Raw genomic sequence first — 23,772 nt, 5'->3', positions numbered from 1 at the left:
CTTTTATTCAGAGTCTCAACAATCGTAAAGTTAGGACCTAACGACACTTCATTTATGTGTCACTGACACCGTCACAGTGATGTTAACAACATGGGCAAGAACCAGGGGGAAAACAAATACAATCTGGATGCCGTTGAGGTCAAGGCAATTGAAATCCGTGCATTCCTAGTTTGTGTAATAAACTTCTGGAAGAACTTTTCAGACTCTCATTTAAGACATTTGATGTTTACTTTACACACAGTTTAAAACAAGCCTGCGGACTTCCTTGGTGGTCCAGTGGTTACCACACCGCACTTCCACTGCAGGGGGCATGGGTTTGATCCCTGGTCAGGGAACTAGGATTCCTGCCTGCCACACAGTGCAGCCAAAAAATAATAAAAATAAAATAAGCTTGGTTATCTAGTCATTCAGCCTACAGAAAAAAAGGAAAACGTAAAAAACATGGAGAGGGGGAGTGATTAGAGAGGAAAAGAGCCGTGCTGCATGGACTGAATGTGTCTCCCCCCAAAATGTCATATGCTGAAGCCCTGATATCCAGTCTGATGGTATCCAGAGGAGCCTTTGGGATGTAATTAGGGTTAGATAAAGTCACAAGGGTCTAGCATCTCCGACTCAATGGATATGAATCTGAGCAAATTCTGGGGAACAGTGAAGGATAGGGAAGCCTGGCATGCTACAGTCCATGGGGTCGAAAAGAGTCAGACATGACTTAGAGACTGAACTACAACAACAATAGGAGAAAGAGACACATAATCTCTCTGCTGTTTCAGAACACAGCAAGAAGGCAACCATCTGCAGACTAGAAGCAGGGCTCTCTTTAACAACCTGACCATGCTCGCACCCTGATCTCGGACTTTCTGCCTCACAACTGTGAGAAATCAATGTTTTTGTTGAAGTCACCCAGCCGAAGTTCTTTGTGTTATAGCAGCCCAAGAGGACCAACCAAGACAGGCTGTTTAAGATACAGTGCTAAGGGACCAAGAATAACTAACAAGAAGGGAAAAGATTAAAAAAAAAAGAAAGAAAGAAAGAAACAACTCTCCAAGTTGGACCAAGGAAATTCGAAACAATTTCAGGGCCATTTAACCCAGCTCAAACCGCCGTAGATCCTGGGTTCTTGTTATCCACAGGAACTGCTGATAGCACAGAAACCACTGGCGACATCCCACTCTGGCCTGTTTACTGCCTCCAATCCTCTCTCCTTCACCCACCCCCACCCCAAGTGATGGCCAAGGAAGCTAAATAATGGGTTTGCACAATAAGAAAGCACAGATTCCACCCCAAATTATTAAAATGCAAGCAGCCAGCCTTGCAGTCACACATCTCCTAGTGTATTCAAACCTGCACAGGGCACTGCCCTGGGGCCAGGCCTCTGGCTGGAGCTGAGGCTGCAGACACAAGCTGTCAGTGCCCTCTGCTTGGCCCCGACCTTCCTTCCCAGACGTGCTGCTTTCAGGGGGCCCGCTCCTCCCTTCCTTACCGCCTCTTCATGCCCAGCCCACACTCCAGACTCTACCCTGGCCACCCCGTGAGGGGCAGAGACTACCACAGCAGGGCACCCCCTCTCTCCACCAAATCAGGGATGCCCAAACTTTCTAACCACGGCCCTTGTTGCTAAGTCGTGTCTGACTCCTGCGACTCCATGGGCTGTAGCCCGCCAGTCTCCTCTGTCCATGGGATTTCCCAGGCAAGAATACTGGAGTGGGGTTGTCATTTCCTTCTCCAGGGGATCTTCCCAAATCAGGGATGGAACCTTCATCTCCTGCACTGGTAGGTGGATTCTTTACCACTGAGCCACTAGGGAGACCCTGAGGTCCCTCCCTCTGTCGGCCTCTGGACCAGAGCATGCGTATTCTAGGATGCTAAAGGTAGGCTAAGCCCACTTAGATGGGCTCCTCTGCCAGCCCTCCTACTGATGTCCCCAAGACATCCTAGAAACCTAGATAAACCAAAGAATGCACCCATCATTTCTAGAACAATTAGAGATTCCACATATACTAGTGCACTTAGCATCTGCCTGGCCTATAGAAGATGAGTCTGTTCTCAAGTTACTTCCTGACACATACGTAGCAGAAAGTTCAGCAAACCTGCCCAATCCCTGTAGCTGAGAGATAAGATATATGATACAGACTCTGAAATCCCACTCGGGAACTCCAAGGAACTGAACCACACATAGTCAGAAAGGGTAAGTAATTTGAAGCACCTCTGACACCCCAAGGAAAACACACTTAAGCGGCTTTATCTTTGTCTCCAGCCTCAGGGAAGTCTCCAGTTGCCATAGCAGCAACGCTCTCCAAACAGGACCAATGGACCCCTGTGCTGCTAATTAGCCTGTGCACACTTGCTAAAAGAAAGTAGGTCAGATCACAGGAAAATCCATCTGGAGAGCACTGGGAATGTAAATACAGATGGAAAATGGGCCCAGGCAAGGTCCTGTTTCTTCAGGTCTCTCACGATCACCATCATGGGCGAGGGGCAGGGGGGCGCAGCTAGTCAGGGGATGACAAAGGGGCTGCACAAAAGCACGCAGACCTTCTCTTTAGGAAGCTGACCTTTCCCCAGGCTCTAGCATCACCACCCGCTTGCAACTTGTTCCTTCATCTGAGACCCAGAAAGTCCAGCTTGTCACTTACTGCCTTGCCTAAAACTGCAAGAGCCGCAGACTTTCCTGGTGGTCCAGTGGTTGGGACTCCACGCTCCCAATGCAGGGGACCCAGGTTCATTCCCTGGTCAGGGAATTAGATCCCACACGCCGCAACAAAAATCGAAGATCTCAACTGACACCCGGCATAGCCAAATAAACAAAATTTTAAAAAAACAAAACAAAACTGTAAGATCTGGGAGCTGAACTCAGACCCCAGTACAGGCCTATGTTCAGCAACCGTAGGTAAACAGGAGCCTGAGACAAGCGAAGCTGACCAGCGAACAGGAGACTGGCCTGCAGGTCAAGAGTGGCACACTGCTGGCACTCTGTCCATCCAGGTTTTATGTTTTGGGGTCCGTCTTCCTGGGCTTTTGGAGACACAGCTTTTATGTCACAAGGCCTTGCTCCAAAAGTTGTCCACTGCCTTCAGGAGAAAGTCCCAATTTGATATCCTGGCCTTGATCCCAACACTGGGTCCATCCTACATTGGAGCAGGGCCAAGGTCCCGACTGTGCAACCTCAAGCCGAGGAGGTGCCACTCCCCAGCCTCTGCAGGACCCCCTATTCCTCCTGTGCATCAGGGGCCAGCTTCCGGCCAGCTTCTACGAGGGGCAAGTCTCCTCCAGCCCACAGATGTCCCCCCTGCCGCTCCACCGCCAGCAAATTTTAGCTTTGGTGCTTGCTCGCCTCGTCGGAATCTCACTGTATCCTGTAGCTGGTGTCCCTGCTCTCCGGCCTGCCTGGCAAAAGTCTTCAGTTTTCCGATGAATAGAGAAAAGGGAGGAGCTTGTCAGGCTTCCCAAGTGGTTCAGTGGTAAAGAATTCATCTGCCTATGCAGGAGATGTAGGAGACTTGGGTTCGATTCCTGGATCGGGAAGATCCCCTAGAGTAGGAAATGGTAACCCACTCCAGTATTCTTGCCTGGAAAATCCCATGAATGGAGGAGCCTAGAGGGCTACAGTCCCTGGGGTTGCAAAGAGTCGGACATCACTGAGCGACTGAGCACACAGAAGATTGTCAGGTTCCCTCATTTTCAGATCTGACCGTCTTCTACACTCCCACATTAAATCCCATGTCGTCACCCTGGGGAGTCTGAGTGGTTAACCTGGGCTGAAGAGCCAGCTCAGTAGAACCCCATCTTCTCCAGGGTTCTCTTGCTCACTCTTTGAAAAGGGCTGATCTTCTCTGCTTTTTTCACCTCCTTTGTCATATTTACACCTGAGATCTTTCAAAGATCCTTTCAAGCAAGGACCACTCCAACAGCTACTCTTCATGGGGGAGAAATTAATTTCTGTTATCATGCAGCCATGAAATTAAAAGATGCTTGCTCCTTGGAAGGAAAGCTATGATAGACCTAGACAGCCTATTAAAAAATGCAGATATCACTTTGCCAACAAGGGTCTGCATAGTCAAAGCTATGGTTTTTCCAGTAGTCATGTACGGATGTGGGAGCTGGATCATAAAGAAGGCTGAGCGCCAAAGAACTGACGCTTTCAAACTGTGGTGCTGGAGTAGACTCTTGAGAATCCCTTGGACAACAAGGAGATTCAACCAGTCAAACCTAAAGGAAATCAATCCTGAATATTCATTGGGAGGACTGATGCTGAAGCTGAAGCTCCAATACTTTGGCCACCTGATGCAAAGAGTTGGCTCACTGGAAAGGACCCTTGTGCTAGGAAAGATTCTGAAGGCAGGAGGAGAAGGGGATGACAGAGGATGAGATAGTTGGATGGCATCACCAACTCAGTGGACATGAGTTTGAGCAAAACTCCGGGAGAAAGTGAAGGACAGGGAAGCCTGGCATGCTGTAGTCAGTCCATGGAGTCCCAAAGAGTCAGACGTGACTCAGCAACTGAACAACATGATACAAGGTAAAGGCTGAGGATTTTGCTATTAGGTCCAGGAAGGCAACCCAGAATGTGCTAGAAAAGGAATCAGTAAAGAAAGATACGACTCATCTTTTTTTTTCTGGCTGCACTGGGTCTTAGTTGTGGCATGAGGGATCCTCACAGCTGAATGCAGGCTCTTTAGCTGCAGCATGTGGAATCTAGTTCCCTGACCAGGGATCAAACCCCAGACCCCTGCATTAGGAAGGTGGAGTCTTAACCACTGGACCACCAGGGAAGTCCCAAGACTCATTTTTATTTTAAAATTAAGAATTCAGGATACATTTTACATCTTTGATTCCTACAAGAAGGAAGGAAAGCAGGCCAACACTAAAACCCAGGGCTATGCAAAAGTTAGGACAGCACTGTGTTAAGAAGTCTCATCACATATGAAAAAGAAATCAGTAACACAAATACCACATCCAAAAGATTAAATGAAAGCCTTAAAATCCTTCTTTCTTTACCAAATAAATTTAGCTCTTTTGAGATGAAAAGGGTAGAAGATACTCTTGAGATAACATTTTAGAAAATATATCCTACCTCATTTCAAGAAATGATTCAAGCTTGCAACTCAAGACAGCAAAAGAATCTTGAAAGAAAAGTTAGATAAAAGCCAGAGAGAGTGAGCTTATCCTGAAAGCTTACCTGAGCCCTGGCTGGAGTCAGCTGCAGGCCTGGATCTAACTTCCCCAGCAGCCAAAGCAAAAAGGAAATCAAGACTGAATATTCACTGGAAGGACTGATGCTGAAGCTGAAGCTCCAATACTTTGGCCACCTGATGTGAACAACTGACTCGTTGAAAAGGACCCTGATGCTGGGAAAGACTGAAGGCAGGAGAAGAAGGGGATGACAGAGGATGAGATGGTTGGATGGCATCACCGACTCAGTGGACATGAGTTTGGGCAAACTCTGGGAGATGATGATGGACAGGGAAGCCTGGTGTGCTGGTCCATGGGGTCTCAAAGAGTCAGATGTGATGGAGCGACTGAACAACAGCAGCAAGGCAAAAAGGGAAACAGTCATTTTCAGTTACACGATTCATAAAACCCAGCAGATTTTTTTTAACTGCCATCCCATGGATAAACAGCTTTTTGCATGACTGCCATTCTCAATATGTTCATTCCTATGGGTTCTCCATCAGGAGATGGTGTATACAGTAGAGAGTCCCCTTCAACAATCTCCTTCCACCAACAGGATCTTCAGTTATATGTGGCTACTTCAGCAAGCACATCAGCAGCTACCCAGCTCCTCCAGCGATTAATAAAATCAGAAGTTCTAGGAAGGATAGGGACTTCCCTGGTGGTCCAGTGGTTAAGACTTTGCCCTCCAGTGCAGGGGGGTGAGGTTTTGATCCCTGAACAAACCCTTGGGGAGCTAAGATTCCCACATGCCTCATGGCCAAAAAACCAAAATATGAAACAGAAACAGTATTGTAACAAATTCAATAAAACTTTACATATGGTCCACATCAAAAACAATGTTGAAAAAAATAAATGAAGTTCCCTGAGGATATATTTCTTGTTGGCCCATCCTACAGAGAGGGTCCCCCCCACCCTCGCCCCAGCCATCTATGCTCCCGAAAAGACTCAAATGTTTCTATAGTTACATAAGGCAAAAGTTACATAGAGGAAGCCAAGGTCAGCCTCCGAAGATGTTCTTCAACAAAGCAACCACTTCTGGACTCAGCTGTCCCTCACTTCCTCCTGGCATCACAAGTCCTTGCCAGTTGTCTCTTGTTGACTGTGGGGAAACACACACCACCACCAACTGCAAAGAAAACTGCAAACCTAGCAGAAACTGCAGGACACCATTAAGGGGACGAATCTGATCCCGAGGAAGTGCTCAAAAGCCGCCCAGAGCCGCTGAGAAACGGCAATCTGTGAACAACCCAAGAGGAGAAACTCTCAACGATGAGGAAGAAGGTAACTTCCAAGAGTGGACGTCCAGGAACAGAGCGAGCCCTTCAGAAAACTGCTCAACCGTGTGTATTAAATGAAACATTTATGTTAAAACTGAAGCATTTATGTTAACAGTGACTCTGTTCTTGAGATGCAGGAGTCAAGTGTGAAGAATATGCGAGTCTGAAAATCTGCCAGAAAAATATGGCCAAAATCCTTTGTTCATGCTAAGCATTAACATGTGGTTATCATTAAAGTCCACATTCTGTTAAATATAAATCATTTTCATAATTTTTTCACTTCTTTTTTCAACATCAAGTCCCAATCAAACATTTTCCACACAATCACCTTAAAACTTAGATTCAGTAAGTGGATTCATGTTAAGTGGCCTTTCTTGGGGAACAATTTTCTTTAGATAATCTGGACTCCTTCCTGTAGCTACTTTTATCAACTGAGTTTAAGATCATAGGCAAAACCAAACAGGTAGACCTTTGGCCAAATAAAACTCCAACCTCCGGAGTCCAAGCTTCTGCTCAGAAATAGTGGAGTTTCATTCAAACCTGGGAATAGAAAACCAACCTGGATGTCTGGGGTCAAAAACATAACCAGTGAAATTCCTCTTTCTTCCCAGAGAACTATTTCCAAGAAGAACCGAATATTCCAAAAGCACTGTAAAAACATTTCAGTCCTTGTTAGAAGAGCTTAAATATTGTACTTGATTGGACTGTTGATGTGTTAATCCACAGAGTTCCTCTAGAGCTTAAGCTTACTGGTTTTAGAGGCTACTGTGTACCAGGAATAAGAGGCCCTTTAAGGAGAACATTCAGGGGTAAACAGAGATGGAACCTCCCCCGCTACCAAAATGGACAGCAAAGCTGCTTTCCGAAGCCAGGCTGGAGAAACGGCACGGGCCAGAGTGCTAGACTCTGTGGCCCTTGCCTCGCGGGGCCCCTGGGACGACCCCTGCCCTGCACCAGCGGCCCCTTCAGGAAGGCGGGTGGGCTGTCAGCTACTCTGGAATCACTGACTTCCTTTCCACGCCCGACGAGCGGCTTGACACAGCCTGACACGGGGCTGCCCTACTTGTGAGCTGAGCAGTGGAGACCGAGCACCGAGGCCCAGAACTGCTGACTCAAGGCTCTGGGATAGAAGAGAGATGCAGAACGGCTGGGCCAGAAATAGCAGCCGTGAGCATCTTCTGAGAGATAATTCACATAGCATCTGAGAGCAGAGGGGGTGAATGAGTGTGTGCGTGTGTGTGCGTATGCAGGCCTGTGTGCGTGTGCAGGCCTGTGTGCGTGTGCAGGCCTGTGTGTGTCCACCCATGTGCTACCAAACGCTAAAAATGCGTCCTGCTTTTCACAACCACCCCACAGGCCCTGTCTGTAATTCCCAAGGCACTTGCCCGTCTGTCACTGGATGTAATTAGTTTTTACCCGTGCCTGAGGAGAAGGGATTATTTTTCCCCAATACTCAGATTTTTAAGAATTGATCTCTCTACGGGAAGAGTCTTTCTATGACAACAGACTGACCCAATTCTGCCTCATCCCGTTGACCTTAAGAAAACGTGTGAGAGACATTTCTAGGTCTCCTGACAGCTTTCAGAGACTGATGACTTATAAAAAGTTCAGTGCAGAGTAAGTGCATGGTATATTCAATTTTTTTTTTTTTGCATCTCTTTAAGCCATTAATCCAGAAAAAGATGAAGGGGTCCCACTTCACGTGAACATTTCCATGGGGCAGTGACTGTCCATCCTGGGAACATGCCTCTGGTACCCTAGCATCAGGGGTACCAAAGGGGTGTGGCTTCCTGGTTTCTGGAAGGTCAGCTTCGCTCTCCAGAAGGGCCTGCTCTGACCCTTACAAACCAGGGGGTGCCGCCGTCCCCAGGCACCCCCAGCACCCAGCTGTTCCTTACAAAGCAGAGGTCTGGGCCAGGTCCACTCCTGGAGGGCTGAGGCCACGCCTCCCATGTGCCCCACTGAATGCCCATTGCCGGTACTCGGAGACCTTCAACAGCTACGGATGGACAGACGGGTGGACAGATCTGTACTTAAGAGACACAGAGGAGAGAGGCAGAAACCAAAGTCCTCTCCCAGCGAGGCCAGAGCTGAAGGAGGATCAGCGGAGTGACCCCAAGGACGACGTCTTCTCACTGGTATCCCATGCAAGTGCCAGCCCCGCCACCAACCTCGTCACCCTCCTCGATGGCAAGTCCTGATTTCTGTCTGTGTGATGCTGGGAGAGACGGCTAGGCTGGGTGCCCAGGAATGAGGTCTGACTTAAACTCTTCCCCAGACACCTATATCAAAAAGGTGAGTGCGGAATGTTTTCACTCATCTGAATCCTTAAACTGACCCAAAGAAGTTACTTGACCCTCCTGTTCCTGTTTTCTCATCTGTGCAATGGAAATAATAATCCTCGTACCTCCCCACCAACATGGGCAGTGTAAGAGTTAAATGAGATGATATGTGAAAAGTTCCTAGTACGGCTGCGCCAGGCAGACGGCAAGTGCTCCATTCACATTACCTGCTGCTGCGGCTGTTTTGTGAAAAAGCAAGAGTCACTGTGTCCAGTGGAGGACTCAGTGTCCCTGCTTCATTGACTTTTAAAGGTTTTAACAGCATCTCTGGGACACCCAGCCCAGAACGCCTCCTTCAGGAGTCAGAAGCTGGCAGGCTTACTGCAGGAGTCCCAGAGATGACCCAACCCAAATGCCTCCCACTGCAGTTTTTCACTAGGAGCTTGTGACCTTAGGCAAGGCCCTGACCTCCCTGAGCCTCAGCTTTCCCATCTGTACAATGGGGACAATAAAAATGGGGAGCCGTGTCATGGAAACCTGAGAAAGGCCTCAGACCCTGTGGTTTCGCGAAGCCACCAGGGGATGATGGTGCTCAGTGAGATGGTTTTAGACAAAGTCAAGATCAAGGCTGCTGAGGTAGGGTACAGGGTGGGCAAGTCACTCCCAAGGAGCCAGGAGAAAACACCAGGGGCTCTGTGCTGGGTGGAACCATGTGGGCACTGCACCCCTTCCACCCTGAGCCCAGCCCGGGCAGGATGGGGAGGAAATGCTGGCAGAGGGCCTTGGTGACCGGGAGACTCGTCCAGGAGCCCCTGCCCAGAATCACAGCCCAGTCGGGAGCGGCCATTCCTGCGGGGTCCCATTCCGAAGAATGTGCCTGTGTCTTTGGGGGCACCACTGTATCCCCAGCCCCCGGCTTCAGGCCAGCCCACAGCAGAATGAACGAATGCAAGCCCGAAAGACCGACTCCTATCCTCCCCAATCCCACGGCCACTGCCCTAGTTTAGGCCACCATCGCCTCCCTTTGGACCATGGTAAGAACTCCAATGGTCCAGAGACTTCCAGCCTCTCCTCGCCATCCACCTGCCCCTTGGCCTCCAGAGACAGTTCCCCAGACTAAATCCGGTCCTGACTCTCCCCTGCTTAAAAAGAGGAGACAATCCTTTCACTTCGTGGAACTTCCCAGCCTGGCTACAGATCTGAAAATCCCTGCCACATCCTCCTCCTGGTCCCGCTAGGCTTCTCCCGACCTGCTGCTGGAAACTGCTGAGCCTCCCACCAGGCCTTGCATGTGTGGTTCCCCCTTCCCGAGGTGCCTTCCAGCCCACTCTGCTGGGTCCTCTGTTCTCAACTCTGCTGGAGAGCCCACATGCTGATCACACTGTGTCTGTCTATACAACAGCCTTCTCTGCCTGCCCCCGTTCTCCCAGCACCCCTGGGAATTAGGGCAGTCGATGTTGATTAAACGACAGATCAGTTGGTAAAGAATCCGCCTGCAATGCAGGAGACTCAGGTTTGATTCCTGGTCGGGAAGATCCGCTGGAGAAGGGATAGGCTACCCACTCCAGTATTCCTGGGCTTCCCTCGTGGCTCAGCTGGTAAAGAATCTGCCTGCAATGCGGGAGACCTGGGTTGGGAAGATCCCCTGGAGAAGGGAAAGGCTACCCACTCCAGTATTCTGGCTTGGAGAATTCCACAGACTGTGTATAGTCCATGGAGTCCCAAAGAGTTGGACACGACTGAGTGACTTCCACTTTTCACCTGTGGAGCACCAGGCAACACTTTTCACTGACCTCATTTACTCCTCATAGTTACCTCCAAGAGGCGGGTACGACCCAGACTGATTTCAAAGATGGGTCAACAAAGGCTCAGAGTGGTCGGGTAACTTGTCCAAGGTCACTCAGCTCACAGATGGGCCAAGAGCCCATCTCTCCGACTTTATGCAACCTCCCCTGCGCCGAGTCACACACGGATATGACACAGAATCCACCCAGGATGTGTGTGCTGAGTGGGTGGATGGACACAAATGAGTGGAGGACTGGATAGGGGGATGGCCAGACGGACAGACGGATAGAAACCAAGCAGAAGACACACTACAGGATCGCTAAGTCTCAGAGAACTCAGCCAATCCTGCCGCTGAGAGAATGGGGCCTGTGACGTCATCTCCTGAGTCAAAGTATAACAGAAATGGACTCACCAACAAAGGCCCCGACAACTGGAGATGGGGGGCTCTGAGCTGAGCATGTCCTGACAGGAGCCCCTCTCCCACCCTACCTCCCCGGGCTCCTGTCTCTGTCCCGGCTCCTCCTTCAATTCCGGGGTCTGCTTCTCCACCTGCTCCTGGCAAACCCCCTTGAACCTCCTGCTGGGTCTGAGGGCTCAAAGGCATATCCTTGGTTTAGAAGAAAAGCAGCCCCTTGAAATGCAAAATCTACAATTATAAAGCGGTAGCCAACCTAACATAGGGTCTGGGACACCACTGGGAGTGGGGAGTGAGCTTGCAGGCTTCTTGCTGCCCTGACCCCTCCCACCACACCAGAGCTGGGCCGGGCAGGCCCTCACTGGCTCCTCAAACTTCCAAGGCCTCCCCCTGCTCCTCACTGAGCCCCAGATCAGGTCAGACTCCATTCCAGGCTTTGGAGAGGGTCCTGGGACTTCAGCCCAGAGCAGGGGTCTCCCAGCTCTGCTTCAATAAGCAGGGTCAGGGAAGCGCTGTCTGGTGGCCCGCTGTCCGTCTCCCCCCAGCAATGGGAAGAAGAATTTGAGGGCTGGAGCATAGGGCCTGCCCATTCCATGCGGGTGCCGCGCAGACTGGGGAATTCACCTGCTGCACTGCGTTTGGAGAGGGGGTACCAGCCTCCCTCCCTCCCTGGGCTCCCAGACACGCCTGCCGCAAACACTGGGAAGCCGAGCAGCTCACAAACACGGGGGCCTGTTCATGAGACTGACCGAAAGCCAGGGAGGCCCAGGTCAGATGGCCTCTGCTGGTCCCGCCAGGATGGGGTCTGATTGGCAAATAGCCACGCCCAGGCTGCCCTGCAAGAAGCGGGTCTGTCAGGCAGGAGTGGCTGAAATGGACGATGAGGCCGGATCAGACCCCAGTCTGCTTGGTGCAGTGACTCATCATCAGCAAACCCAAGAATCGTCCTGACCAGCTTCCCTGGTGGCTCTGCGCTGAAGAATCCGCCTGCAAATGCAGGAGATGTGGGTTCGATCTCTGGGTCGGGAAGATCCCCTGGAGGAGGACACGGCAACCCACTCCAGTACTCTTGGCTGGGAAATCCCATGGACAGAGGAGCCTGGTGGGTTACAGTCTGTGGAATCACAGGAGTTGGACACCACTCAGCAATTAAACCACCACCACCACCTAACCTCTGAGCTGTGAGTGGACAAATGAACTGGCTCTGCGTGCAAGGATGTGAAATATTTCTCAAGGGGTTCACTCCCCAGACCTGGCAGGAGGAGGGGACCACCCTAGGTGGGGCCAGGGAGCAGGGCTTTCTGCTCCCTCTCCTGCTGGGCAAAGCTTTCAAATCCAGGAGAAGGATTGACAGAGAGCCAAGAGCTCTTGGGGGCTGCTGATGGCAGGCAGGGGGTGGGGACATCTCACCACACACCCTGGTGAGCCCAGACCTCCCGCCTCTCCCCAAACCCCTGTCTGCATTCAGGGTGGCATTTTTCAGGGGTGTTGTTCCCTGGCCTTCTTGTATCAACATGGAACCAGCTTTCTCCTTGAAAGAAGCTCAGCTGCCTCCCCCCCGTCTCATTCCTTCTGGGCCATCCAGGCAGCCGTTGGCCAGGCTTCCAAGTTACTGTTTCCTTAAGGACAACTGTCCCTGGCAGGCAGAGAGGGAGGTCGGCTCTGATGTATACTCAGGTTCACGTCTGCCTGGCCCATGCATCAACACAGCAGGCTCTGTGCCACAAGCCCCCCGAGGTCCCAAAACCCATGGTCAGCGGTGGCTGCCTTGGCAAGAGTGAGGGCTTTGGACCTGCATTCCTGGAAATGCTTTATCTTCAGACTCTGTGCCTGGCTTCAGCCTCTCAAAGCTCAATTAATCGCTGCATAACGCCTTCCAAACAGCTTTAGTAGGTCAGCGTGTCTGCTGAGCACAAAGGCCACGGACGGGCCGTGCTGCAGAGCAAGGAAGGCCGGTCGGAGCGCTGCCACCTTGGTGGACAGTGACCCTCCCAGGACGCGCTCTTTGCTTCGGGCAGGGTTGGGAAGCAGAGAAATTGAAGCTCTCTTTCCTCCTCCCTTCCCTTGGACTCTGTCAAAGTCACATCTGTTCTCCCTGAGGCTTGCAGCCTAATGATTAGCAATGGGCATGGGGGAGGGGTGGGGTGGGAAAACCCCGGAGAAAAGCCATTTGCACTGGAAATGTGGGTTTATGTCATCATTTCCACAGCAGCCATCAGAAGCAGGAGGAGGCTGCAGGAAGTCACCCGGCGTGCTTGCAGGAACAGAACATCTGTCGATTCTGTAATCAGATGTGGCCTCGGCTTTCTTTGTTAAGACGCCAGGTCTCACTGCCCTCCTGGTCCCCTCAAAGCCCAAAGAGGGGAAGACAAAGCCACTGCAGTTGCCTGAGCATGAAGAAAACATGAAAAGAGCGTGTGCCAGCTCCAGCGAGAGAGGCCTGGCTGGAAACGGGCACTGGTGGTGGTTTAGTTGCTCAGTCATGTCCAACTCTCTGTGACCCCGTGGGCTATGGCCTGCCAGGCTCCTCTGTCCACGGAATTTTCTGGGCAAGAATACTGGAGTAGGTTGCCATTTCCTCTTCTAGGGGATCTTCCTGACCCAGGAATCGAACCCAGATGTCCTGCATTGAAGGCAGATTCTCTACCCACTGAGCCACCAGGTAAACCTCGAAATCATACTGATGAAGGATGTATCTCTGAATCATGAGACCAGCGGGGACCTCAGACTCTAACCCAGACCTGCATAACAACCTCCATCTCAGTGAAATGAAATTTTCATCTGTGCATTTTTGAAACTTGCTTTGAAAACTTCCAAGGACCTGGCAAAGGCAAAAAGACAGGATTTATGTGGATCCCTGGATCCAGGCCAGCGTGCTTTTGTGAAAAGCAGCCGTGGAAAGGGTGGAGGGTGGAGCTGGCAAAGCTGAAGGCACAGTTGAGATGTACTTAGGGCGATGGGACCACAGCTGCCCCTGGTCCCGTCCACTCCTGGGGGCCCTGGTCCGCCCTGAAACCACTCCTGCCCTGCCAAGCAGCTGGAGAGATCCTTCAAAAATGCAAATCTGCTCAAATCTCTGCCTGCCTTGGGGCTTCTGGGCCTTCTTAAAATAAAGCCCTAAGCGCCAACGGTTCAGTGGTCAAAGTTGGAACAACAATCTGAGTAACCGAATAAAGTAGTATTATACTGTATAACTCATAAAATAGATACCCTTGAGTCCAGAGTGATATAAATAAATGACTGAATACATGAATAAACGAGGGAGAAGAGACGAATCTCCCATATAAATTTCCAAAAAATTTTGCATAGATAACCCCCGTAAAAGAAGGGGCACAACGCTCCAGTCTTGAGCTGTGCCCACAGGGACTTCCTTCCAGAGAGGACAATATGGAAAAGGGGGAAAGAGAAGCCTGACAGTGGAGAACTCTGGCAAACACGACCCCAGTCGAACAATCAATGTCAACGCGAACAGACATAAACCACGCTGAGTAAGCACCCTTGACATGATGTGCTGAAAACGGCATTTAACCTCTGTGATCTTCCCCCCCACACCCCAAAACTCTAATCAGGAGAAAAATGTCAGACAAATCTCAACTATGGGACATCCTAAAAACACCTGACCCATCCGCCTCAACACTGTCAAGGTCACCACGAACATGAAAGTCTGAGAGACTGTCACAGCCAAGAGGAACCTAAGGAGACATGGAGACTAAATATCATGTCATGTCTTGGATGGGGTCCTGGGACAGAAAAAAGACATTAGGGGAAAAAAAATATGGAAATCGGAATAAACTCTGGACTTGAGTTAATAATCATGTGTCAGTATTGGTTCACGAATTGTATCAAATGTACCATGCTATTGTTAAGGTGTTAATACTAGGGGAAACAGTACGCTTGTGTAAATGGGAATTCTCTATTCTATCATCTCAGTTTTCCGGTAAATCTAAAAGGATGCGTAAAAGAAATCTATGAGGGCTTCCCTGGTGGCCCAGTGGTTGAGGACCTGCCCGCCGATGCAGGGGACACGGGTTCAATCCATCCGAGGTCCAGGAAGATCCTACGTGCCACGGGGCAGCTAAGCCTGTGTGCCACAGCTAGGGAGAAGCCCCCACTCCCTGCAACTGGAGAAGCGTGCACACAGCAAAAAAGATCCAGCACACTCAAAAATAAAGAAATATTAACTAAAGAAATTTTTTTAAAAAGAAATATATTTAAAAAAAATTCCACCAAGAAAAATGATAAAGCCCCCCAATCCTCCCTATGAGCCACGGTGTGCCAACCACCTGCCTCTGTGCCCTGGGCCACCCCCGCCTCCTCCACGGGCCCAGCTTCGACAGGACCCTTCAGCTTTGCTCTCGTCTCTATCTTCGAGATTTCTGCAGACGCTGCACTTTCCCCTGCCCGTGCATAGTTAAGTCTGCCCAGCCTTCAGCTCTCAGCTTGGAAGTCACCTCCCCTGGGGAAGCCTTCCCCGGTTACCCAGATGGAAAGAGGTTCCTCTGCCACCTGGCACCCCTCTTCTGACCCATTTGCGACTGCTCGCTCAGCTGTCTTCCCCAGCGAGCCGTAAGAGCCACAGGGGCAGGGCCTGTCTATGGCCCAGAAAACCCCAAGTTCATACTACTGAACCCTCACATGCATGAATGAATGAGATTCAGAAGCATCCCAAGAAGACTAGCTCCAAGGAACAAACCCCAGGGGTGAGGTGAACCAGATGTACCTTCTGTGCGAGGTTTAAAATGTGGAACCCAGGTGACCTCAGGGAGGGGACCCTGAGCAGATGGGTTAGGTACCAGACTGTACTTACGGCACAGTCTGGATGACATAGTTGTTTTTGGTGCAGTTTTTGTGTGTGTGTGTGATTTCGTCAAAAACTTACTCCAGCCCTTGGATAAGCTTGGTTCTTTTTCCTTTTTTAATGTTTCAAATTTTACTTTTTTAAAAGCTGTAACCTAAAGCTAGAGGCTACCCTGAGTGGCAGTTATGGGCTGTCATAACTTTTTTTTTAATTGAGATATAACTTATTGACGGTGAAATTCATCCTTTTCAGATGTAGAGTTCCAAGAACTTTGACATATACAGTCATGTAACCTCCACAACCATCAAAACATGGAACATTTCTATCACCCCCTAAAGATCGCCCATGGCCTTCTGTAGTCAAATCCCAAACCTAGCTACCAGCCCTGGCAACCATCGACATGGTGTCAATTCCTTACAGCTTTGCCTTTTCCAGAATATCAAATAAATGGACTCACATAACATGTAGTTTTCTGAGTCTGACCTTTCCCACTTAGCATAATATAGTTAAGATTCATCTATTCTGTTGCATGAATCAGTGGTTTGTTTCTTTTCTTGCTGAGCGGCAGTCTATAGGATAAATAGACCAGAATTTGTGTATTCATTTACCAGCTGGTAGACATTTGGGTTGTTTCAGTTTGGGGGTGATTATGAATAAAGGGGCTGTAAACATACAAGTTTTTAGGTAGACACATATTTTCATTTTTCATGGATAAACATCTGAAAGTGGCTTTCCTAGATCGGGTGCTAGACGTATGTTTACTTTTTAAGAAACTAAAGGGCAGACTATTTAAGAACCTTACTTCTTTCTCAAACACATTTTTATCAAGCACCTACCATGTCCAAAGGCAAACCAAGAGGGTCTCCCCAAACACCCACGAATGAATGCTCATGCAATCTCACCACCAGAAGCCAGGCTTCCCAGACCTTTCTCGCTCAGCCTGAGGCCAGTAGTTACCGGAACCAGGAGGGGTAGGATGAGGTTCCTGCTCTGCCACTAAGGAGCTGAGGGACTGCAGATGAATTATCCCACCCATCCGTCTGGGTCTCCGGACCAACAGAGCGACAGGTAGATCTCAGGAGATGATGGGAGGGAAAGAGCATCTGCTCCAAGATGCACCATCCAGATGAGTGGGACTCAGACTAGCTCCATCCCCACCTAATGCCTCCCCAGTAGGAGACTTTCTGAGGTCACAGGCTACCCATTCTCAACACATCCAGCAGTGTTTAGCTCTACACAAGAAAAGGCTGTCCAAGAACATTCTTTACAGGACTCAGTAGCTAAGCAGAAAAGTTTCTAATCAGCATCAGTTGTTTTGCATAGAAACAGGATTTCTCACTACTTGCTGTGCGGGTTAATTTTAAGCGACGACTTGGCCATCGCACTCAGATATTTAGTCAAACAGCACTGTAGATGTCACTGTGAAGACATTTTTTTAGATGAGTCATTATCGTTCAGTCACCCAGTCCTATTCGACTCTGTGCAACCCCATGGACTGCAGCACACCGGGCCTCCCTGTCCCTCCCCATCTCCTGAAGTTTGCCCAAGTTCATGTCCATTGCATCAGTGACGCCATCCAGCCATCTCATTCTCTGATGCCCTCTTCTTCTGCCGTCAGTCTTTTCGAGCATTAGGGACTCTTCCAATGAAAGTAGCATTTAACCCAGTAGACTCTGAATAAAGATTACCCTTCATAACGTGGGTGGACCTCACCCAATCAGTTGAAGGCTTTAAGACAGAAAGACTGAGATCCACCAACCAAGAGGGAGGTCTGCCAGTACGTAGCCTTTAAACTCCAGTTACAACATCAGCTCTTCCTCAGGTCTCCAGCCTGCTGGCCTGCATTGCAAATCTTGGATTTGCCAGTGTCCACATTTGTATGAGCCAATTCCTTAAAATAAATGTCTCTCTAAAGAGGCAGTGCACGCTAAGTCGCTCAGTTGTGTCTGACTTTTTGTGACCCCATGGACTGTGGCCTCCCAGGCTCCTCTGTCCATGGGATTCTCCAAGCAAGAATACTGGAGTGGGTTGCCATTTCCTATTCCAGGCTAAAGAGGCAGACCTCAGAGGTATTACAGGTTTGGTTTCAGACCACCATAATAAAGCAAGTATCACAATAAAGTGAGTCACAAGAATTCTTTGGTTTCCCGGTGCAAAAAAGTTATTTTTATACTGCACTATAGACTAGTAAGTGTGCTGTACTACGTGTAAAAAAAGCAATGTATATACCTTAATTAAAAAAAATACTGCTAAAAAATGCTAATCAGTGAAAAATGCTAATCACTGAGACTTCAGTGAGTCATCATCTTTTTGCAACAGTAACATCAAAATTCACTGATCACTTCTCTGATGGTCCAGTGGCTAAGGGGCCTGGGTTCCATTCCTGGTTGGGGAACCAGACCCCACATGCTACAACTAAAAGTCTGCATACCACAACTAAAGATCCCGCATGCCACAACTCAGAGCCAGTGCAGCCACATAAATAAATAAAATAGGTAAATATTAAAAAGATCACTAGTCACAGATCATCATCACATATATAGTAGTGAGAAAGTTTGACGCGGCACAGAAACGTGAAGTGGAAAAACACCGTTGGAAAAATGTCACCAACAGACTTCTCAACTCAGGGTTGCCACAAGCCTTCACTCCGTAAAAAACTCAGTATCTGCAAAGCACAATAAAATAAGTTATGCCTGGATATGTGAATATATATCTGATTGGTTCTGTTTCTCTGGAATACGCTGACTAATACACCAACGCTCACACAGGCATCCCCACAGTTACATGGAGAGTTTGCTCGCAAGGGTAAACTTCAGATCAACCACAGGCCAAACGATCATACATGGCATCATGGGTACAAACTGTCAAAGCCTTCTTGGCACCCTCCTAAATGCAGCTCCCCCAGGGCTTATGGGGCAGAGACGGCCAGGCCCCTCCTCTCTGGGGACAGCGGCTAGGAGGGAGGGTTCTCTACAATACCTGCTTAAGTCCTTGGCCAGACGTTGGCAGGAGGGAACGGAAGCTTCGACTCCATCACCAGCTGGGGCGGAAGGCAGAGATGCGTATTCTGAGGCCGGGGCAGTGAGATCCACGCGGGCAGCAGCTGGGATGGTGCTGGGGACACAAAGGGAGAATTATTCCCAGTGGAACTCGGCTCATTAATGGCACATTCATCAGCCCCCCTCACCCCTCCCAACCCACCCACACACATGGCGTGGGGTATTTAAAGACCCAGCACACTGCTGGCCGGGGCACCCCACAGGGTTCCCCAGGCTTCTGCTTAGACACAGTGGAGGGGGATGCACCCTCCAGTGAAGCAGCCCCCAGGCCAGGCCGTGAATCCCCCTCCCCATGGAGACTGCAGCAGATCCCGGGGTTTCTTTGACGGAGCAGCTGGGGTGTCAGAACACTCTGAGCTGTCTTGAGTTCTGTGTGTGTGTTTCATAGGATCATTTCTAATCGCTTTTTAATAGGCAATGAATCTCTGTGAGTTGAACATTAAAATGCAATTTTGCAAACTCCCCAGGATTTGCCACCACAAAATCTGAGGCTGAGAAAAGTCAAGGTGGAGCGGCTGCTGGGGGTAATCAAGGAAACTGCAGCAGGGACCTTTCGGGATGCCTTTTCACCGGTGAAGGCCTTTCAGAGCAGAGCCCTTGTCCCTGGTTCAATGGGTGAGTGCCCCCTGCTGGACACACAGGGAAACGCCGGGAGTGCAGGCTGGTCTCCAGCAGGTGGGAAGGCAGGAAAGACGGCCACCTGCAAACACGCCCTTGGAGCCAAAAGGCACCAGGCCTGGAGCTCAAAAGATGTTTTCATTTTCCCCTCTGGCAAAAGCAAGATGAGCAATGCCGCCCACAGACTTCCAGGGAGGGTCAGCCCTCCCAGCCTCTCCAGCTGTCCAGTCGGCTGTCCAGGGTCGGGCTGGAATTAGAAGGGACTCAGCACCAAGAGCCTGAAGCCCAGCCAGAGGTCGAAGCCGAGGTTACAAGTTTCACAGCCTCGTGGCGGGGACTCATTTCTTCCCTGTGGGCGTGAGTTCCTGCAGGAAGCTCCCCCACTGCAGGAAGGTAGGAGGCTCAGCCTTCCGTGTCGAGATTCTGCTGATCTCCACCTCCTCCGAGTCCACCTACGAGGTGGCTTCCTGGCCTGAAGGACGGGTGTGGAGCCCCGTCCCCTGCCCAGGCGAGCCATGCTGAGTCCTGGCTTGTCTTCACTCATCAACAGCTACAAAAACAGCAGCAACTCAACCCGGCTGATGCCCGGTCCTGCATGCCTGATCCTGGATGCCCAGGTGTGAGGGGCTCTGTTCTAGGTGCCTGACCCTGTGGGCCTGGTCCTGTGTTGGGAGCTTTACGTACATAACCTCAGGAGCCCCTACAACAACCTCTGAGTCATATGCCATCATCCTCACTCGACAGAGATCAAAGCTGAGGCTCAGTACTTGCTTTGGCAGCACATAAATGATACAGAGAGGATGAGCATGACCCCTGCGCAAGGACGGCACGCAAACTTGTGAGGCGTTTGATATTTTTGAATGAAGAGACTAGAATGGAAACAAATACATAGCCAGTGGGAATTTGCTATATGACTCAGGGTCCTCAAGAGTGTCCCAGGTGGCACTAGCGGTAAAGAACCCACCTGCCAAAGCAGGAGACGTAAGAGACGTGGGTTCGATCCCTGGGTTGGGAAGATCTCCTGGAGGAGGGCGTGGCAACCCACTCCAGTATTCTCGCCTGGAGAATCGCCATGGACAGAGCAGCCTGGGGGGCTACAGAGCATAGGGTCGTGCACACACAGGCAGACACCACTGAAGCAATTGAGCACGCATGCACATACGCAGGGAGCTCAAACCGGGTTCTGTGACCACCTAGAGGGGTGGGATGGAGTGGGAGGTGGGATGGAGGTTCAAGAGGGAGGGGACATATGTATACCTATGGCTGATTCATGTTGATGCATGGCAGAAACCAGCACAACATTGTAAAGCAATTATCCTTCAATTAAAAATAAATAAGTTTTTAAAAAAACCTAAGGTTCAGAGAGGTGAGGTCACTTGCCCAAGGTCACGGAGTGGGAAGCGGAGCCAGGATGTGAACACAGACTCTGAATCCTTAGCCACCTCCATGTCCACTTTCTAATGGACTCCCCAGCACACACCTGGAAGCCCCTAACTCCTCCTCAGTGACACGCATCACCAGGGACTTGAAGACCACGAGGGAGACTGAATTCCCTGAGAACAGGGGCCGGATCTGCCAAGAGTCATTCCAGGCACCCAACGTCTAGCTGGGCCACCCCCAGTGGGCACTCAGACAGGCAGAGGGGGGTCCCGAAGGGCTATGACCACAGAGGCTTTGGGGAGCAGGAGCAGAGCTGGAACCCACAAGACCTTCGCCCCTGGGCCTCATGGAAACAAGGAGCAAAACAGACCAGAGAGTAATGACCTCGGGTAAGTCCACAGCAAGGCAATCCACACGTGAACAAAAATTATAATGAGTTCGTGGACAGGACCAGCAAACGTGCAGAGTGGGGTTACAGATGACACAATGCCTCTGCCATTCAAACCGCTGTTTGTAACAACATGGGCACTGGCTGAAATATTTTGTAAATGTACGTGCTCAGTCACGTCCGACACTTTGTGACCCCATGGCCTGTGGCCCACCAGGCTCCTCTGTCCATGGGATTTCCCAGGAAAGAATATTGGAGTGGGTTGCCATTTCCTTTTCCAGGGGATCTTTTCAACCCAGGGGTCAAACATGCGTCTCTTGCATTCCTGCATTGGCAGACATGTTCTTTACCACTAGGGCCACCTGGGAAAGTATTTCATAAAGAAAAGACTCCAATGAATAATGCAAATTACTGGGGGCTGTTAAACTCCTTAAGAAAGCCATTTCACCATCTGGAAACTAACATTTATTCCTATTCATGAGCAGTGAACAGACTACTCACAAACCCAAACTCCTAGTCTAAAATTTATTTTCTAAAGAAATTACACTGGCCAGGCCCCTTCCTCTGCACACCCCCTGAAGATCCTATTTTGCTGTTGTTCAGTTGCTTAAGTCGTCCTACTCTTTGTGACCGCATGGACTGCAACACGCCAGGCTTCCCTGTCCTTCACCATCTCCTGAGAATTTGCTCAGATTCATGTCCCTTGAGTTGGTGATACTATCCAACCATCTCATCCTTTGCCACCCCCTTCTCCTTTTGCCTTCAATCTTTCCCAGCATCAGGGTCTTTTCCAATGAGTTGTCTCTTTGTAACAGGTGGCCAAAATATTGGAGCTTCAGCTTCAACATCAGTCCTTCCAATGAATATTCAGGGCTGATTTCCTTTAGGATTGATTGCTTTGATCTCCTTGCAGTCCAGGGGACAAGAGTCTTCTCCAGCACCACAATTTGAAAGCATCAGCTTTTCAGCACTCAAGCCTTCTTTTTGGCCCAACTCTCCCATCCATACATGACTACTGGAAAAATCATAGCTTTGACTAGACGGACCTCTGTCAGCAAAGTGATGTCTCTGCTTTTTAACATGCTGTCTAGGTTGGTCATAGCTTTTCTTCCAAGGAGCAAACATCTTTTAATTTCATGGCTGCAGTCATCATCTACAGTGATCTTGGAGACCAACAATATAAAGCCTGTCACTGCTTCCACTTTTTCTCCTTCTATTTGCCATGAAGTGTCTTATTTAATGCAAATTTAGGACAGGTGACACGGTCTGTGGTTCTGCAGTTTACGACTCCCATCAAAGTGCAAGGAAAGGTTTCCGTCTTTGAAAATGCTGGCAGAGGACAGGCTCTGCACGCTCAGAAGAAGGCCAGGCCCGCAGAGGAAGCACAAAGGCCAACTCACTGTGATGAGGATGCCCTGAGGCTGACTGTCCCTGCCCCTGAGAATGCCCTGGGGTCCCCTCAGTTCTCTGGCCTGGAGACCAGGGTGCCTGCCCCCTCCACCCTTCACTCCGGTGGCACCTGATCGCCAGGGCCACACCCATCCTGCATTCGCCTGTTCCCATCAGCTAAAAGCACCAAACAAATGAGTCAACAGCTCTCTTAAGAACGGGGGCACCCCTCCCTCCTGGTCTGCAGCTTGCCCTTGGCCCAACCCCAGAGGCGGGGAGGTCAGGTCCCAACAGGGAAGGGCTCAGTGACTCACGAGTGAAGCTCTGGCACATGGGCACCTACTGATGCCTCCCAACCCCACAGAACTCCTCCTCTTCCCTCCTAACCCTCCCCCCGCAATTTCTCCCCATCTTGGCAAGTGGCCCCACGAGCCATCCAGGCCCTGGACCAGAAGTTGAAGCTGTCCTGGACTCTCCCCCCCATCATCGCCCTTTGTGCTGAGTCACCTCCCTTTTCCTTCCAGAATCTGCCCTCTTTGTCCCGCTGGTCCAGGCCAGCAGGCTCTCTGAGGGGGCTCCGGCACATCCTGCTCTTCATCCCCTGCATCCATCTACCCCAGACACCAGAATGCCCCACCTAGAGTCCTGATGAGGTCCTTTCCTTGCCGGAAGCCCTCGCCCACTTTCCACTATCTTACACCTAACAAAATGCAGGTGAAATTCCTGGGTTTCAAAAGCTGGGGCTCCATCAGCCTGCCTCTGTTCCCTCCCAGGTTTACCCTGCCACTGTCCTGGCCCCACCAAGCCAGTCTGGGGGCTCCTGGGAGCTTCTTGCCTCTGTGTCTTTGCCCCTGAATCCCCGCCTACCTCTCTCAGATCCCCTCCTGTACTAAGTGACTTTAGTCATGTCTGGCTCTTTGTGACCCTATGGACTGTAGCCCACCAGTCTCCTCTGCCCACAGGATTTTCCAGGCAAGAATACTGGAGTGGGTTAGCCATGCCCTTCTCCAGAGGATCTTCCCAACCCAGGGATCGAACTCGCATCTCCTATGTCTCATGTATTGGCAGGCAGGTTCTTTACCACTCGCGCCACCTGGGAAGCCCTCCTAACTCCCTTCCTAGCTGACTCCATAAGCGAGGAAGTGCTCCCAACCCCCAGCAAGGGTAATGATGCCCGTCCTGCATTGCTGGGCTGGGCTGGGCCTGGCA

General features: G+C 50.3%; 1 protein-coding gene and 1 non-coding gene across 2 annotated transcripts in view; one reads left to right on the top strand and one right to left on the bottom strand.

Annotated features, from left to right (window-relative positions):
- TACC2 (transforming acidic coiled-coil containing protein 2) overlaps positions 1 to 23,772 on the bottom strand; it is a 201,923-nt gene that overhangs the window by 80,286 nt on the left and 97,865 nt on the right. The window contains exon 7 of the mRNA XM_061162812.1: positions 18,709 to 18,843. Coding sequence (XP_061018795.1) covers positions 18,709 to 18,843 — 135 coding nt within the window. The remainder of the gene's footprint in view (positions 1 to 18,708; positions 18,844 to 23,772) is intronic.
- LOC133070872 (U6 spliceosomal RNA) lies at positions 20,161 to 20,264 on the top strand. The gene has a single exon (XR_009696273.1). It is a non-coding gene; the product is annotated as a U6 spliceosomal RNA (small nuclear RNA).

Source organism: Dama dama, chromosome 15 (assembly GCF_033118175.1).
Source record: "Dama dama isolate Ldn47 chromosome 15, ASM3311817v1, whole genome shotgun sequence".
Lineage (NCBI taxonomy): Eukaryota > Metazoa > Chordata > Mammalia > Artiodactyla > Cervidae > Dama > Dama dama.
This window is presented reverse-complemented; position numbering and strand designations above follow the sequence as displayed.